At 45.8% G+C, this 18,091-nt stretch overlaps 1 protein-coding gene across 4 annotated transcripts in view; it reads right to left on the bottom strand.

Moving 5' to 3' along the window:
• The window catches only part of PLXNA1 (plexin A1), a 311,748-nt gene that overhangs the window by 219,976 nt on the left and 73,681 nt on the right, over nt 1–18,091 (bottom strand). For all 4 annotated transcript variants that reach the window (XM_081900456.1, XM_081900454.1, XM_081900457.1 and 1 more), the window contains exon 3: nt 12,056–12,238. In XM_081900456.1, the coding sequence (XP_081756582.1) occupies nt 12,056–12,238 (183 nt within the window). The remainder of the gene's footprint in view (nt 1–12,055; nt 12,239–18,091) is intronic.

Below are 18,091 nucleotides of genomic sequence, written 5' to 3'. Positions count from 1 at the left end.
ATGTAAACAGATGGGGATGGGCTGTCTGTGCTTCAGCCATGGTGTAGATTCTACCCAAACTTCGTAGCTGTTCAAGTTGTTGCCGAAATGTTTTCGTTATACATGTCCTACTTCATCTCACTATTCCCACTATGCTTCTATCCTTAGTGCCCCATGTTAGAGAGGCAGACTTTCACTTGAAAGTGTCCTCCACCTGTCCAAGTCCAGTTATAAGGTAAGAAAAGCTTAAGGAGGGTGAAGAGGGCCTTGAAGAGTGCCACAAATGTCAATGACTTCAACGATAAGGCAGGAAACCACCTATTCCCTTGGACGTACCAAAGCATTAAAGGGGAAGGAACACGGCCTAGATTACACTGTCTGTGGCGCAACCAAGAATAGAACCTGATCTCATGACTCTGAGCCCTCTGCTTCAACAAGTCCATTCTTTGTCTTCTCGGGGGGTGGGGGTGGGAACTATATAAAGCACCCAGTCTCTAATGTAAGGAAGTAATCCTCATGAACTGAAAGAAATAACTAAAAGACTTATACTGGCAAAATCCCCTACATCTCATGTCTTCTTGTTGGAGGGTGTGTGTATAGAGTTTCTCACACAAAAACAAGCATACCATTGTCTAGGGTTTATACCCAAGGCAGACTAATCAGGTGGCCCTTTTCAAGCAATCCAGCTGACCAACAGAGGAAGCAATAATGACCACACAAAAAGAAAGCCATGCAGATTTATTGGTTGGATGAGACTGATGCAAAACAATGATCCAGGGAAAGGGTGGCAAGTAACACCAGTCAGATATTCCCAAACTTTCCAAGTTGCTAAAAATATACCCTCCATTGGGAGTCTTATGTAGGGGAAGGGAAAGGGGCATAAAGATAAACTCAAGGAGAACGGAGGAGGAAAAGGAATGTGCAAAAGTAAGGGATCTCTTAACTATGGTTTAACACACAACAAGCCTTAGGTTTAGATTAGGATAGCGGGAAAATTCCAAGGACAGTTATTCTTTTCCCCCTAAGGCCAAATCTTTCAAAAGCATCTCGTGCTCTGTGGTGACCAACCAAAGAAAGCTCATGTTTACAGAAAGTAACTGGCTATATACATAAATAAAATAAGATGTCTTGTGTAAAAGTCATCTATGCTGACTGGCAATTTCTGCTTCAGTTGAGAGTTTTCATGGGAGATATGTCAATGAAGTTAATAAACTATTAGACTGGAAATAATACAAAAGATTCTGTCACAGAGCAGGAGGTACCTTGACAAAAACAACTCTCAAGTTATTCCTCATAGACTTTGATGATGAACATCCTAATCTTTCAACACAACAATCAGCATATTTTCCAATTCCTCATAAACTGTTCAGATCAGTTTGTTGATAAAGTATAATGAAATAGTAAACCACTACATTCCAATCATGAAATAAACATGAATCCTCTACTAAGACTAATATTTGGCCAACATCTCTGAGAAAGAAGTCCCTAAATATAATAACCCTAAAGATATCCCCTACAGATCCCTCTGGAATTTACCTGCCTTATTTATGGTGTCCCCACTCTCTTATCTCTAAGGAGATTCCCTGCCAGGCCTAATCCTAATCTCATTGGCCCCAACCTTATCTCATTTACAGAGAAATTCTCCTGGCTAGAACCGAGTCTGGCTCTAAAAGGCTCTCATTTCTTCTAATAGAGCCTAGATAACTTGTGTAAACAACCTTGAGAGAGACAAATAAAAACTCCAACAGAACTTGGTGTTCAGATAATCCCCTTCCAAGAGGTTCACAGTGTTTAATCTCTCCTCTTCCCCCATCACTCCAACCAGGGTGACAGAAAATCTGTAAATGCCCAAGTGCCTGAGGCAATAGGCTCAAAAGGTCTCATTTCTCCCTCATCAATATTTAAGGGACTTCTGTCTTTCTTGGGACCATTTGTAGGTTTAATAACAGATGGTGGCTGTCTGAATAAGTGGGTTGCTCTTTTCAAAAACAGGGAGGAACCAAGAACTGGGACAATACACAAGGCCATACAGCAAGCTACAGAGAACTCCTATCTCAAGCTATGCTCTAAGTGTTCATAATTAGTACTTTTTTCTTCCCTTGCAATGCCAAGCTAATCTAAACTGAACATAGCATTAATCTGATCTAGATCAGATTAAATAATTATAATCAAATAATTGCGAAGAAGAGAGTTTGGCAAAAGCAAGGGTGTAGAAAAGCCGTGCTATCTTCCAAAGGAAATCACAAAGAACAGCAAAGAGTTGGTGTGGAAAAAAGAGCAATACAGTATGTAATTCTCTGTTCGACTTGTGGTCTGTTTGACCACAAGTCAAACAACGCAGGCAAGGGAGTACAAAGAGGATGTGGCTTCTATGTGGCAATCCTAGCATATGAAAAAGTCATCTTCACATTTAGTCACCTTTGCAAATCCAAAGATCATTGCATTTGTGCACAACAATCCCATGACAACAGAAATGTAATGACTGGGACTGGGGGAAGGCCAGCAGGGCATCTCTTCTATAACACCACAGAGGTGAAAGAATTCCAAAATAACAAAATATCTAGTGATTAAAAAGTTATCAGTTCCTGCTATGGTTACTTACTGCAGTTTTGTTTAGGTGTGTATAGCAGTAAATTAATGAGAAACCCACCAATCAGGGAGAGGAACTATAACTTCCTACAGTGCAGCTGCCCCATTGAATTTCCATTTTAGCCATGTAACAAATGCACATTTATTTGTTTGTTTTTAGCTAAGTTGCACCCACCCATCCCTTCCTCTTTTACCTCTGACTGAACATGAGTTCTCCCCCTGTCTCTCTGTCAGGAAAGCAACAGAGATCAGAAAGGCAGTAGTGCTTTCCTGGGCAGCCAGTGTTGATATTCTCCCTCTTTTGACAGCAAGAGAACATATGCACAAATGCAGCAGCCACAGCTCCCAGCTATATTCCCCCAGGAGCAGTGGCTGCTGTGGCTTTGTTCACTCTCACTTTCTGGGAGAGAGGGGGATGAGGACTCCCATACCATAATAATGGGCACCTAAAGGCAGTTTCTACTTGCCATAGGCATCCATGAACACCTAATTACAAGGCTGAAGTGGAGCATCGCAATTCCACTTCTCAATCTCTCTCTCCCTTTGTGCCAGAAGCCTGTTTTCTGCATTTGGGTAAGCTAAAACTTCTATACTCACAGACAGACAGACAGACAGACAGACAGACAGACAGACAGACATTTGCTCAAAGGAGTTAAGTCAACTCAGAGCACACCCACTGAAATGACCAGACACGGCTAACATGGAGTCATTAATTTTAATGGGTCTACTCTGAGTAGAACTTAGTTGGCTACAATCCAGGGGTTTTTTTTTAAGGGGTGTAGATCAGGGGTCAGCAACCTTTCTCAGCCGTGGGCCGGTCCACCGTCCCTCAGACCATGTGAGGGGCCGGACTATATTGGGCGGGGGGGGGGGGGTGAACGAATTCCTATAAAACAAATAACCAGAGATGCATTTTAAATAAAAGGACACATTCTACTTATGTAAAAACACGCTGATTCCTGGACTGTCCGTGGGCCAAATTGAGAAGGCAATTGGGCCGCATCTGGCCCCTGGGCCTTAGGTTGCCTATCCCTGGTGTAGAGCAATGTACCAACAGTCACACCTGTATAGCTAGCATTACTTAGAGCAATGTACCAACAGTCACACCTGTATAGCTAGCATTACTTAGTGGCTTCTGGCTACCCACTGTTAGCCTGTGTTCTGACCAGCAGGGCTGTTCGTATGACCCCACAAAGGCTTAGGTGAGAAATCGTGTCTACCAGTAGTTTCTTTAAGGTGAAGAAGATGCACAGATATTTTTTATTAAAGTGCCTTGAGAGCATAACACTCACGCTAATGCCAAGCTCAGGCACAGTGTGCTGATCCCTTAGCAGCCAAATTGAGGGAGCTCCTGGCATACTTGGGGGAATCTTGGACATTTGCAGAAGCACATAAAATGTACCAATAGCAGAGAGGACCCAAAGGAGGGCAGCAGGAACAAAGAAGAACAAAAGTGCATGCAGCCTAGCAATTCTGTTACCTGAACATTACGCACTGCTAGGCCCCTCCCTCCACCTCAGTGGGATCAGTACAGGAGGGCAGAGATACACACTCACAACTCCACATTCCTGCATCTTTGGAAGTTCTAAATTAAGAAATCCTACTTCTTAAGGACCTCAGAGAGGTCAGTGCAAAAAGATTGGATTCTTTTATTTGCTTGCCTAAGTTTCCAGTCTGTCGGTGTCATGATGTTTTAAGTGTCACTTGTCTTAAAAATGTGTATGATTACACCAGCTTTAAAGAAATTGAGGTGCTGACGAGTGTAATGTATGACCTGTTAGTTTCAATTGCAGCTAGAAATATATGTACAGAACTTCTGAAGTCTCGCTTTCAAGAGCTCCAGGATGGAGGAGGAGGACAAAAGAAAAACTATGCTCCAGATTAGCATCACTGCCCCTGCCCCTCTTCTCCCAAATGCCGAGATATGAAATTGCCATCCAGTTGCAAGAACCAATGAGACAATCCCCTTCTCAGTGCAGAGCTAGGAAGAGGCACAAGGGAAATGGGGAGGGGAGGAAAGGGGGGAGGGGTGACAGAAGAGACAGGATGAGGAAGGGCAGGTCAAGGGTGAGGCTACAGCTGCAACAGGTGCCGGCTGGCAGACCATCCTCAGAGAGGCAACTGTCTGAGGCATGTCTATCAAGGCACAGCAAACAGGGCCAAGCCTGCACTGTTGCTCCCTGGGACAAAGGGGCTCTGTGCGTTTGCATCTGGCATCCTGAACAAATGCAAGAGGGCAGGATAGCATGGAGAGAAGAGGCTGCTCTCCATGGAGAAGAGGGGCCCTGGTCATTGTACAAGGACATGAGCTCACAATCTTCTTTTAAGGCCATCTTCTGGAGAAGGCTTGTCTATCTTCCCCTTTGACCTCCAACATTGCACAAACTTAGGCAGGAAGCAGCACTGCCCATATCCAGCAACACACGCAGTGGGGTTTCTCAGACTACAGATGTAGGCACCCATGAATTTGCAAACACAACAGCTCTCCATGCACATCTGTCTTTTCCTGAGACAAACGAACCAAGGCATGGCTGAGTTGTTGAAAGGTCTCATTCAGTGGAAAGGTATGGCTACTTCTCAGTGGAGGGAAAGGAATTTAATCCACTGTATTATGACATCACATGTCCAGAACAAATATTTTAAATACCGTGACCTGGGGCTGAGCTTTAGTGAGTTCTAACTCAAGCTAAGCCATATCTTTTTAAGCATTTCCAGCATTTCTTAATATGATTATCCTTCCAAGCTCATTAGGTCATTTTCCTTGAGACACAATGAACACAATCCATAAGCCACCATTTATGCAACAGAGTACACCTAAGTCCCAAAGAGGGGACTCTGAATGCAGGACAGAGGCTCAACTCAATACCTTTGAGATTTCTTCCAGTCTTATGATCACTGAATACTGGTGGCCAAAGCACTTCTGCCAGTGCTCCAAGTGACGGAGAAATTAAAGCAGTTTCCCAGCTCACAGACTAAACAGAGCAGGGAGGTGAAACCTGTGACCATTCAGATGTTGCTGGAGTCAAATCCCCATCAGCATTAGTTAGCATGGCTAATGGTCAGACATAATGGAGCTGTAGTACAAGACAACACAGGATTTCCATCTCTGAACCAGGAGAGCTATTCCATATTTATAACAGTCATGAAAGAGGATGCAGCCGAAGGTTCTTCAGCATAATTCCTGTCCTCTCCACCCCAGCCTCCTAGCTCAAGCAACACTTCTTCATAATGACGTTTTCATGTGAGGTGGCGAAGGGACCTTGAAGTAGAAAAACCCAGATAGTGGCATTGAACTGTGGCTTCGTACATACCACACAAAGGATGCACACAACAGAAAATCCTGGGAAATGCAATTCACCCCACAGAGCTACAATTCCCAGCACCCTTAACAAACTGCAGTTCCCAAGATTCTTGGGGAGCTCAATGTATGGTGTGTCTGCAGCCTTTGGAAGGTTCTAAATACACGTCTGAGGGGCAGCACACCCATAGACACCCACTGGCAAGGGAAAGTCTGAGCTAACTGTTGAGCACATTGAGGAAGCATGCCTTAAGCTAGCCACGCCCCTTCCTGCAGCACCCACATTCCTTCTCAAGGACTGCATCTGTTCCACCTCCTTTTACGAGAAACAGGAGATGGGAAGATTTTCCTTGCCACACAGTGCCAGGATCAGCCTTTTCACCAAAGTGCCAAAGGGAATTCTGCCACAAGCTTTGCTGCTTTTAAGCGAAAGGATTAACAACCTTGCCAGGAGACGGAAACTGCAGACAGCCACTGTGTGAGCTGCATGGAAGGCTATGCTACTGCCCCACATCTCCAGCTATTCACCCTGTATAAAGTTCACCCATTATTTCACCCATCCGCTTCTGCTCTCTGTTTTTGAGAGTGAGGAGTTATAGCCAGCATTAATCCTACACAGAGTAGACTCGTTTAAATCAATGGACCTTAAGTTAGACATGCCCATTAATTCCAGTGGTTCTGCTCTGAGAAGGATTAATGCTGGCTACAACCCAATGTTATATATGCACAGGGACTGGATTTTAAAAAGAACTAGGAGTCAAAACAATCAGGAAGCCTTTAGGAAAACTTAATTCCAGTGTCACACAGGGTTCTTCCTGCAACATTTCCTAGCCAGCAAACTCCCTATAATTCTCGGGCCTTGCGTCCCTCAAATATTTTGTCAGTCTTCACATAATGCCTCCCATTATATACCTCTCTGTAGCTACACGTCCCATCCTCTATTTACCTCTAGGTTCGGGGAACAAAAGTGAAGGAAGCCTGGGAGAATTGTGTTCCTGCTGTAGCTGCAGAGACAGCCAGGGGCAGGGTCTGATTGCACAGGGCTCCCTAGGAGGATCAGGTAACTGCTGAGGCAGCGTTTTCCCCATCTTCCAATCTCAGTCAGGCAGCCCTTGCTGAAAAAAGCCAAGTTCTCGATGTCACCCCAGGAGTTCCACACACACACACACACACACACACACACACACCACTACCTCAAGGTTAAAGCAGGGGACACAGACCACTTTATTCACTGACATATGCAGACACTTCAGGGGGGTTAAGCCCCACTACAGTTCCCCTATATGTTGGACTCAAAACTGACATATGACAAAGGTACAGATCCTTTTCTTCCCTGTTTGCACGTTTGGTTATTTTTAGTATTGTTTGGGACTAGCTGGCATGCAAAGTTGAGGGCAGGGACGCTCTGAAAAGTCAGCTGAAACTAGACCCAACTAACCCTATAACTGCATTCTTTACCAACCTGCCTACCACGGGGGTTGCTTTGTAGACCCAGAAGATGCTATGGTCTGTGTGTGTGGTTTGGGAGCTGCACGGCCAGGGGAAAAACAATGCTATCCAGGGTTGTAAAGACTGCAGAGAGAATTATTGGGTGCACTCTTCCCACCTTAGAGCAAATCTATGGTGCCAGGTGCCATAAGAAAGCGGCAGAGATAGCACATGATAGTACGCACGCCGGAAATGATCTCTTTCAGCTTCTGCCTTCTGGAAGAAGGTATAGGGTTATAAAGGCCAGGACTAGCCGCCTGAGAAACAGTTTCTACGCTAATGCAATTCTGGTTCTAAACGCAGCATAAGAGGTCTCTGTAGTATAAAGGTACCCCTGCCCATACGGGCCAGTCTTGCCAGACTCTAGGGTTGTGCACTCATCTCACTCTATAGGCCGGGAGCCAGCGCTGTCCGCAGACACTTCCAGGTCACGTGGCCAGCGTGTCAAGCTGCATCTGGCGAGCCAGCACAGCACACGGAAACGTTGTTTACCGTTCCCGCTAGTAAGTGGTCCCTATTTATCTACTTGCACCTGGGGGTGCTTTCAAACTGCTAGGTTGGCTGGGACCGAGCAACGGGAGCTCACCCCGCCGCGGGGATTCGAACTGCCGACCTGACGATCGGCAAGTCCTAGGCGCTGGGTTTTACCCACAGCGCCACCCGCGTCCCTCTCTGTAGTATAGTGTATTTTAAAATGGGGTTTTAGAGTTCTTAGGGGTTTTTGAATGTTTTATGTAGTTTTTATGTAGGTTTGTGGTAGTTTTATGTAGTTTTTATGTAGTCTTATGTAGTTTTTCAATTTCATTGTTCTGCAAGGGACAATGACAATAAAGATATCGTAATCGTAATTCTTTGCAGGGCAATTGTGTCTTCAATCTTAACAATATGTCAATCAAAAGGGCAGGAAGAAAGGAAAAATTAAGGGAAGAGGCAGAATGTTATTGTTGTTGTTGACAGCCATCTGTCTCGAGATACTGTGCCTCTGGGGGTGAAGTCAACCTACTGGAGAATCACAATGCCTGTTGTGGCTGCAGAGACCGGTAACTGCGGCCTCCCGTGTTGTTTTTTCTGTGTTAGGATTACTGAAGTGCCCTCTCCAGGGTGCAAGCCTGGGTACTGTGTATGAAGGTCCCTGGCTGCCCATTGGACAAAACTCCCTTCCCAGCCTTGCTGACATAAAATGATGTTATATGACATATATGATGTTTGGCACCAACCTGGCTGCAGGAGGGAGGCGTATAAGACGCTATCCAACTATCTTAGGGATTTCATTCTGGATTCATGTAGGGTTTACTCCTTAGTATTTTCTTCTCCCACAGATTTTTCCTCTGGGTTTACTCCGGAAGCCTTTCTCATGAATGAATATAGCAGCAAGGCAGCAGAGGTTTAGGATTAGAGTTTCCTTCTCCTTGAAGGGCAACCTTCCCAGGTTGACAAGCCCCATCTGCCCCTCATTTCCCTCTAAGGGAGGAGGAAACTATCGCCAAAGGAAGAAATTTTCTGGACACAAAGCAAACATCACCAGAGACACCATCTCAGTGGTTTCATCTATCCTCCTGCCACATGTCCATCCACACACTCACACATGCAGAACTGCCCCAGCAGAGAACTCTTTAAAGCCTGCAATTTGGAATCTTAAAAGTGGAAGAGAAAATGGTGGAAATGAGACACCAGTCACTTCAGACCACATATTAATCCGAAAGGAATGACAATCTGCCTATGTCTTCTCTCAGCCTTCATGGCTACAAAGCCAAAGCCCTGACAATGTGAAATTTCTCACAATCCGTTTGGACTAGAGGCAGCCAGCCATTCTGGTGCCTCTTTTTATCGGAAAGAAGTCAGGAAATATCAAGAACAGGTGCTATTGCCCAAAAGGGAATGAAGTCTTACTGCTACACTGAATCAAGAGTATGGGCATCCTAACAGCTACAGCAGAGAGTATGGGTATCCTAAGAGTATGGGTATCCTAGAGTATGGGTACCCAAGAGTATGGGTATCCTAACAGCTACAGCAGTGTGGCTGACAGCGTAGATTGCTAGTTCAAGAACTTCAAACAGAGGTGTACACCAGGTCCTTTCTCTCAATGGTGTAGTCCAGCTTTTCCATAAACCCAAGACATAAAAAAGCACCAAGCTCCACCATTAAAAAGACCTCATGCTCTACATTACACTTTTTCTGTACATAAATAATTCACAGCATCTGCCGAATCTGCATATCTGCAGTGGGGAAAACATTTGTGTCACAGACATACTTTAAAGCACATATATGTCTCCACACCCAGAGATTGTCTCCATGTAGAGCAAGGTTACCCAAACTTGGATCTCCAACTGTTTTTGGACTACAACTCCCATTATCCCTAGGGTAGCAGGACCAGTGGCCAGGGATGATGGGAACCGTAGTCCAAAAATAGTTGGAGGCCCAAGTTTGGGAAACCCTGATGTAGAGCAAACTTAATTCATGAAGCAGCTGTGACACAGCCACTCCTCCCAATACCTTGTATCTGAATTCAGTCTCCTATAAGAAGTAACCCACTTTGGCTGTTGAAACAAAATATCTGTAATCTTTGAACGATGAGGCCTATAAGATCAGTCTTAAGGCCACCTCATGGGGTGTGTTCTCTCTTAAAATACTGATATATCACTTCGCCTGCTGTCTAGATGAGCTGTCTTTTCTGAGGAGGTCTCATATTTAGAGCAGAGAAGAAAGTTGGCTAAGATGAGCTTTCGCTTCAAAGTGGCAGAGTCTAGGTTGTTCTTATTGAACAAAACACCTACATTTCTGTAATACAACAGCTACGACACTACCTTGGGGTTTCACAGTTTTCCTAGTGCTGAGCTGAGAAGGCTACAGACTAAAAAAAAGCTCCAAAACCAACTCTATTTACCCTCCTAATAAACAAAACAACTCTTCTCTGCTTATGTGGGGCCTACACTGTCTTAATCACATATCCTAAAAATGACCTTCAACCTGGCCTCAGGCCAGTCTTTGCATTCCAGATTCACTGAACTAAAAATCAGTATCTTGCTTGTTCTCAGTCTGCAGGGATTAGACGTAGATACCAGTTTCCCTGTGCTAGAAAAACATTCCACATAGACAAGACGACTCCAAGCAGGGCAAGATTCAGAGCAAATTCAGTGTACAGAATGTTCGATCAACAGAGTAAAGCTCCTGTCATCCCACATCCGTAATTAGCATGTTGCGCACCAGTCCTTTCCTAAGCTATGCTTCCAAGACACAATCTTAAGGGCCACAACCCAACACTTCACACATTATGCTTTTAAGATATACATATTAAAAAATGCACGTTAAGCATGAATGAGTTAAACATGTTTGCACACATGTGTCATACATGTACTGTACACCTCCTCAGGGACACAGAATTGGCTATTGGGTGCTCCTATGGCAAACCTGAGTCCTTTTCTGCAGTTTGATGAGCACATGCTAACTTCCAGTAATGCACACCTGCATCTATTATATACTCTGTTTGTACAAGGATTTTGTTCTTCCCAAGAGACTAATACATCCAATGCATATACTAAGCCACTGCGTGCTTTCCTCTCTGCATTCACATTCAAAAGGCACTACACTGACTTCTGTACTAGAAAAATACTTATAAGGTTTGAAAATTAGAACCTTCGTCAGGGAGGGGCAAAAATATCAAAGGTGGAAGCAACTCAAAATTCAAGCCATTCCTTAGTTCAGACCCCAGTATCCTCTTTATGCCTTGGGTAAAGCGGAGCCCCCTACTTGATTAGGTGCTTCCCAAAAAATTCTGCTAAGGCCCTAAATACAATTCTGCCTGGTAGAAGATGCAGTTATTGCCGGCTGTGTTTACACAGGGAATAGCCAGCTGTAATTATAGGAACGATGTTATGATAACAGGAAACCCATGCCCTGTGGAGATATTGAGGAGAGGCATACAGTTATTTGCTAATTACCAACAACAAGAACCCTTTGTGTAGCTGGGGAAGGATGAGTTCCCTCTACTTTGTGGACTTAGGCCCACAGATGTTTTAAATCATCCACATCAGAGTTATTCTGCAGTCTCCAAGGCGTATGCACAGTTATCAGAGTTCTTTGGTTCTTGCTGACAGAGCAGAGCCATCGTCCTCAGGAATTTCCCCCCAAAATGCATCTGCTTAGTGTAACACAGGCAAATGTGTGTGGCAATACTGCAGAAGCTGACAAGAAAGTAGCAAAGCAACTTCATGGCAAAGGCAGGTAGAGCAGAAATGATGGCAACTTCAAAAAGGCTGGCAAAGGTCCTTCCAAGAAGGAAGCCTGCTCTAAGGAGACCTTTAAAAGAGACCAGCTGAGTTTGCTATTTGCTATTTTCCCTACAAGACTTGCTGAAGACATAAAGAAAAGCAACCTGGCTTTAGCACATTGCACAGAAAAAGGCACTTGACATGTAATATTGACCTGTATTTTTAAAATATTTCTGCCCCAGGAGAGATTGTACAGAGGGTAATACTCCTGCTGAAAGAGCAGATGGAAAGGATACTAGAAAAAAGCAAGTAACAGTTGTTCAAGGTCAAATCCTTCCATACAGAAATAGCTCCAAACGTTATGAAGAAATTGTGCACATGGAAATATCCGCCCCTTCCATTCCATTGCTCTCACCCTCTGGCTTTTGCCCTCTTATGGTCCAAGCAACATAACCCTACAAAACCCCAAAGAAAGAGCTTCATTGCCCCCTACCTTTTTTATCCTGCCTCTCCGTGTCCCAGCAAAGACCACGGTGTGCCCACGGTAGTCATACGCAGCCACTGATGTCATGCCATCTTCCTTGTCCACAAAGAGCGGCACACCTTCAATGGTGACTGTTCCACCCAATGGCTGGTTAAAATCCTGACCACAGAAATTGTCATCAATTTGCAGGGGCTGTGGGAGAGAAAGGAAAGAAAGAAATTAGCTGTTTGACAGCATTCCAGCACATCATGTAAATGGCTGTGAATGAGAAAACGGTACAGAAATCTGCAAAGTCACCACAGATACAAAAACATATAATTCTAGTGCAGTTGCTGATGGCTTCCTTAGGAACGCATGTGTGAGGCAGTCACAGGTGAGAGAACTCTCTTAAAAACCCTCTTCCTATTCCTTCCCATGAATTTCAAGAGGCCCGTGCAGCCTCTCACTCCATCAATGTTCCTTTAAAAAAATCCACAATTCCACAGGCACATATCAGGATATGTGGTACACCACTTCACCATCTAATTTCCACTTTCAGAATCCTTTCAGAAGAGTGCAAAACAAGGACATGGGGCAGTTCCTAAATGTGGAAATTATCAAAGTGAAGGAATGAAACCAAAATAAAAAGGTAGCATTTCTGAAGTTCCTACATCTATATAAAATTACTGTAAAAATCAATACACTTGAATAAAACAAAAACAAAAACTGCTGGGATGCAGCAAGTAAGAGACACTTCACACACTTCATGGCAGAGGCAAATACATGTTAACATTTAGTGTGCACTGGCTTCTACCCCATAACAAGGTGGCAACATTGTTTTTTAAGTGCATATGACAGGGAACTAGCCCTGTCTCCTTGTTGTATGTTTTTGTGGTAAACACACCAATACAAACCGTATCTACCATGCTCATTGCAAGGTAAAAGTGAGCACAAGCTGCAATTTTAACACAGACCTGTTTCAACTGCAAATCTTTCTTTCAAAAGTGGCCTCAGCAAATTGCACAGCAGGTCACCAGTATGCCAGGATCCTATTCTCTTGCATAGTTAGCACAATGCTCAGAGTACGCCTGTATAGGGCAGAGATGCAGCAACCTGAGGCCCACCCAGTTCAGATGCAATAACAGAGATGCAGTCCCAGGGGCTGCAAGCAGGTTTTGCACCTGCAAACTCCTTCCTCACCCTTTCCTTTGCACCCCCAGTTTTGGTGAAGATTTCTTTGTTTACAAGCTACCTGGGTGAGACTAATTAACAACATGCTAATCAGCTTAAGAGACCGCCTTGCACCATGTGTGTCTACTGAACCTCTTAATTTGAGGAACTTACACTTTTACAAGTGTAATATAAGGTTCGCTTTGCATTTGTGAGGAGTCAATCTTTTCAGTGTAGAAGCTTTGGAACTCGCCATTATCCCCATCACATTAAGGCCAACTTTTGATTCAATCAAATACCCTAATTATTGTTGTTAGCCGCCCTGAGCCCGGCTTTGGCTGGGGAGGGCGGGATATACATAAAAATTATTATTATTATTATTATTATTATTATTATTATTATTATTATTGGCAGGTCATAGCAACCTTTATGCTCCTGTATCCTTTTCAATGGTTTACAGCTACATGAATACTCCTCCTTCAGTTGAGACTGTAAATTGCTAGAAAAAGCAGCAAACTGACCAGGGTGTTTAACTATTTAAAGGGCAACCTTTCATGAATGGAAAAACCATCACTTCCCCATATTCTTTGTTCACTTAATGTTTCCAAAAGAATGGTGACCTACATACCTACCAATTGTGCTACTTTGCCAAAGAGCTAAACTACAGAAAACGGAAGTGATCAGCTACAGGACTGGAGAGACACCTTAAACCATATTTTCCCTCTTCAAAAGTTACAAGAAACAGTAGAAATCAGGAAATTTCTGCTGAAGCTGAACATATGAAGCATCAGCATAACCACAGAGGGGGGCAAAAGGGGCAGCTGACCCCCGAAATAAATAAAAAATATAAATACATAGCAAACTGAGGTTCTGCCCCCCTAACAAAAGGCCTGCCCCCCACAACAAAAATCCTGACTACACCCACGATTAAGAGGGAGTGAAGAGGGAGCATGTGGGCACACAGCTTATTCTTGTTTTAATAAACCACAGTTGGTAATATTAGCTTGTGTTGCAGCAAATCTCTCATCTAATTAGTCTTCTCCAGGTGGAGAGAGATATGGATCTGCTTCAGCTAATGGAGCACCTTTAGATAAAAGACCTTTGCTGCTACTTTGAGGCAGAAGAGTTCTATGTTTACCTATTACTATTATTAGTTTATTACTATTATTATCATTACAAAAGATAACATAGGCATGCCCTTGCAGAATGGCTTACAACAGACACAACACAAGGAAAAAGGGACAGGAGCAGAAAGGAGAAAATACACACATTCAGAGTTTAAGCGGGTTGAATGTCCACTGAAAGAATCTGTTCTTGGAGATTAGAATGCTAGAAAGGGCCTAGCCATCTCTCCCTGCTTTATGACAGCTGCCTGGTGCCTAAACCTACTTTGAAACCACACAGTAAAGTGAGCGTAGTCTTGTAAAGGGTCTAAAGCATGTGGAAAAAAGTTTCCTGTCCTTTCGCAGGGGCCAAGATACTGTGGCTAGCAGCTGGTCTAACAAGAGACGAGGCCTTCCATGCACATGTTTTAACCAGCACCACTTGAGGAATTCTTCTTGTCAGCTTTTATCACAGTCTCAAGGATTCATTGTGCAGCTCTTCGCATCTGTGCTACAGGGCCCAAGGGGAATGGCACTACAGTATATAATTCTGCACCTGTGTGCTTTCCAGTTCTCCCCCAGGTCACTCCTAAATAGGGAATGTTGTATCTCATGGGCGGCAAGAGGAATGTGCTTGCAAGCTGCAGACACACACATGCAAACTACAGAATCCACCCATATTACATTCCTCCCTGTAGTTTCGCATGGACACCACATTGCCCACATCCTGTCCTAAACTGCTGGCCCTTGTGTCTGCACAGATGTTAAACAACTCCTACATTCTGCCCCAGAGACAGAATTCAACAAGGGATAAGAGGACTTGGCAGGGGCAGGATGAAGTGGACCCTGTTCAGGTCTCTCTGGGAGACCCAAGAGAGGTCTGCAGAATAGCTTTATAGAGTGCATTTTTAGCAAGCCATATCCAAAATAGAGAGGAAGCCGGCAAGACTTATCTTCCCTTGCCTTTCACGCTAGTCACAAATCCTACGTGTGCCATAGCATTTATTGTACATACTGTCAGGGTTTCTGGGAGAGAGGAGGAGATGACAGAGGAGACGGAGAGCGAGTGGGAGGAGGGGCAGAAGGATGAGGAAGAAGATGATGGAATTCTGAGGGAATCCACGAGTCTGAGCAGCGAGTCAGAGGATTCTCAAAAGGGGGTTACCTTAATCAAGCAAAGGGGAGGAGAAGGGAGAAGCGGAGAGGAGCCCAGTGGAAGACAGAGGAAGCAAGAGACGTCTCAGCCGGAAAGGGTGGAGAGCAGAGCAGGGGGTGGTGTAGCGGTCGAAAGAAAGGTCAGCAGCAACGTACGCGCGCCAAGTTCAAACGTAGAGGCGCGCGGAAGTGGAGAGAGCTCAGGGGAGGAGCCCGGCCCTAAAGCCAGAAAGAGGGGGGAAGAGGCGGCAGAGGATTCAGCCTCAGGCGAGTCACGGAGAGAGGGAACCCAGGGGGGCAGGAAGACCCTGCGGAAAAGAAAGGAGAGGAAGAGGTGGTCTAGAGCCAGGCTATTAAGTTGGTGCGGAAGAGGGGAGGAGTCAGAGGGGACTTCAGCGGTCTAACGTGGCAGACGTACGGCCACAATGCTGAACTGTATGAGAAGCAGAAATCTTCAATAAACTTTTCCTGTAAATAAGCTGCAACGGAGTGAGGTCTCTTGTGAGCTGGGACCAGTCCTGGGTGGCCGTGACAGTAAGTCCCCTCTCAGAAAGCAAAAATTTTTTTTTGCGAAGCTCACGAACGGGAGCAGCCATGAGCGCTGAGGAGCAGCTGGTTGCATTGCGGAATCAGGTTACCGCTCTCACATCGGCAGTCATTGCTTCGCAGAAGAAGAATGACGACTTGGAGAAGACGTGCCAGGATTTGCAGGCAAGGTGGGAGCGCGCGGACAAGGCGGGGGCCCCAGGATCCAGAGCGGAGGGCATTGCGCTTGGACGGAGGGGGGGTGCCCTAGTTCCGCATTTTAATGGCAACTTGCAAGACTATCCCAATTTCAGAGCGGACGTTGTATATGCACTGCACTTACTCCGTCACGATTTTAAAGATGAGGAGGAGAGAGTGGGGTTCATTGTTTCGCACCTGCATGGGGAGGCCAGGGCTTGGCTACGCAATTTGTGGCGCGAAGATGGACCGGCCCGTCGCGATTCAACTGCGTTCATCAAAGCGATGGATTCTTGTTTTCAATCCTCTGTGGATGTGGACATTGCGCGCCGTCAAATGCACGGGCTGAGGCAGGGGAAAGCGACTGTGCGCCAATACCACTCTAAATTTTTTGCATTGCTCACCGCCTTAGATTGGCCAAAGGACAGTAAACCGGTCAGAGATCTTTTTTGGGAGGGATTGAGCCCCCCCATCAAGGATGAGATCGCTAGGGGGGACAGACCCCAGACCCTAGAAGACGTGGTGCAACGGGCTTTAGCTCTTGGAATTCGACATGAGGGGCGTCCGTGGCACGAGGAGGACGGGCCCCAAGCGCGTGCGCAAGCAAGGACTCTCCCTTTTGTGCACAGGGACTTCAGCCGTGCGCACCCCTCGCCAATGGGGAAGGACAGAGAGGAGCCAATGGAGATTGGTGGTGCTAGGGCTCAGAAGCCATCCCAGAGCCCTGTCCCTGGTGCAGCCAAAGCGAAGCCTCCTAGAGGAACCAGGAAGTGTTACATCTGTGACAGTGCGCACCATATGGCGAAAGAGTGCCCCCAGAGGCTCCAGAAGCACACTGCAGCGCTAGCAACTGTAACAGCAGAGGTGCAACCAGGGGAGCAGCTTCAGGGAAACGACAGTGCCTGGCTGGAAGCAGAGCTACTGGGGCTCAGCCAGGCGGATCTGTAGACAAGCCCCCAGCATCACTGCAGAGCGTGGACCCTTTGCCTCCCAAACCGGCAGTTCTGCTCACAGCAACACTCCAGTTGCCTGATGGGAGACTCCTCGAGGTTCCAATAACGATCGATTCGGGAAGCAACGCCGACTTCATGGGACTGCAGTTCGTTAAGCAGCACAACATGGCGCTCCTGCCTGCAACGACGCCTCTGAACGTGGTCACGGTGGACGGCAGGAAGTTGCTGGGGGGGCAAGTGGTGCAGCAAACCCCTCCCATGATGATGCAGATTGGCAACCATCGAGAGCTTATTAGTTTCAATATCACCCACTTATCGGACACACCCATCGTGTTAGGCATGAGTTGGCTGGAGAGGCACAGTCCCGCGGTTGCGTGGTACCAGAGGCAGATCAACTTTTGTTCATCGTATTGTGCTCAGCATTGCTTTCAGACCGATCAGGGAGGAGAAGCTGAGCAGCCATTGCATCTGGGTATGGTGCAAACAGTGCCTCACAAGTACCAGGAATTCTTGGAGGTTTTCTGTGAGAAGGAAGCTGACAAGTTGCCGCCTCATAGACCTTACGACTGCGCGATTGATTTAGTGCCAGGGGCGCAATTGCCTGCTGCCAAGCTGTACTCCATGTCGGAGGACGAAATGCAAGAGCTTCGGGAGTTCATAGACCATAACCTCAAGCGAGGTTTCATCCAGGAATCTAAAGCAGCGGGAGGCAGCCCTGTTTTCTTTGTGAAGAAGAAGGACACGCCCCAAAAAAGGCTTATAGTGGATTACAGGTTCATCAACAGCTTGACTAAGCCCAAAGCTTTCCCCATGCCCAAGATTGACGACCTTTTAGCGACCGTCAGGAGGGGCAAGATTTTCACCAAGCTGGACCTACGTGGAGCTTACAATCTCATCCGCATCCGGAAAGGAGATGAGTGGAAGACCGCCATGTTCACCCCTCTGGGCACATACGAATACAG

The sequence above is a fragment of the Podarcis melisellensis genome, assembly GCF_964234715.1.
Source record: "Podarcis melisellensis genome assembly, chromosome: 2".
In the NCBI taxonomy this organism is placed as follows: domain Eukaryota; kingdom Metazoa; phylum Chordata; class Lepidosauria; order Squamata; family Lacertidae; genus Podarcis; species Podarcis melisellensis.
Note: the sequence above shows the minus strand (reverse complement) of the source record. Positions and strands in the feature narration are given on the sequence as shown.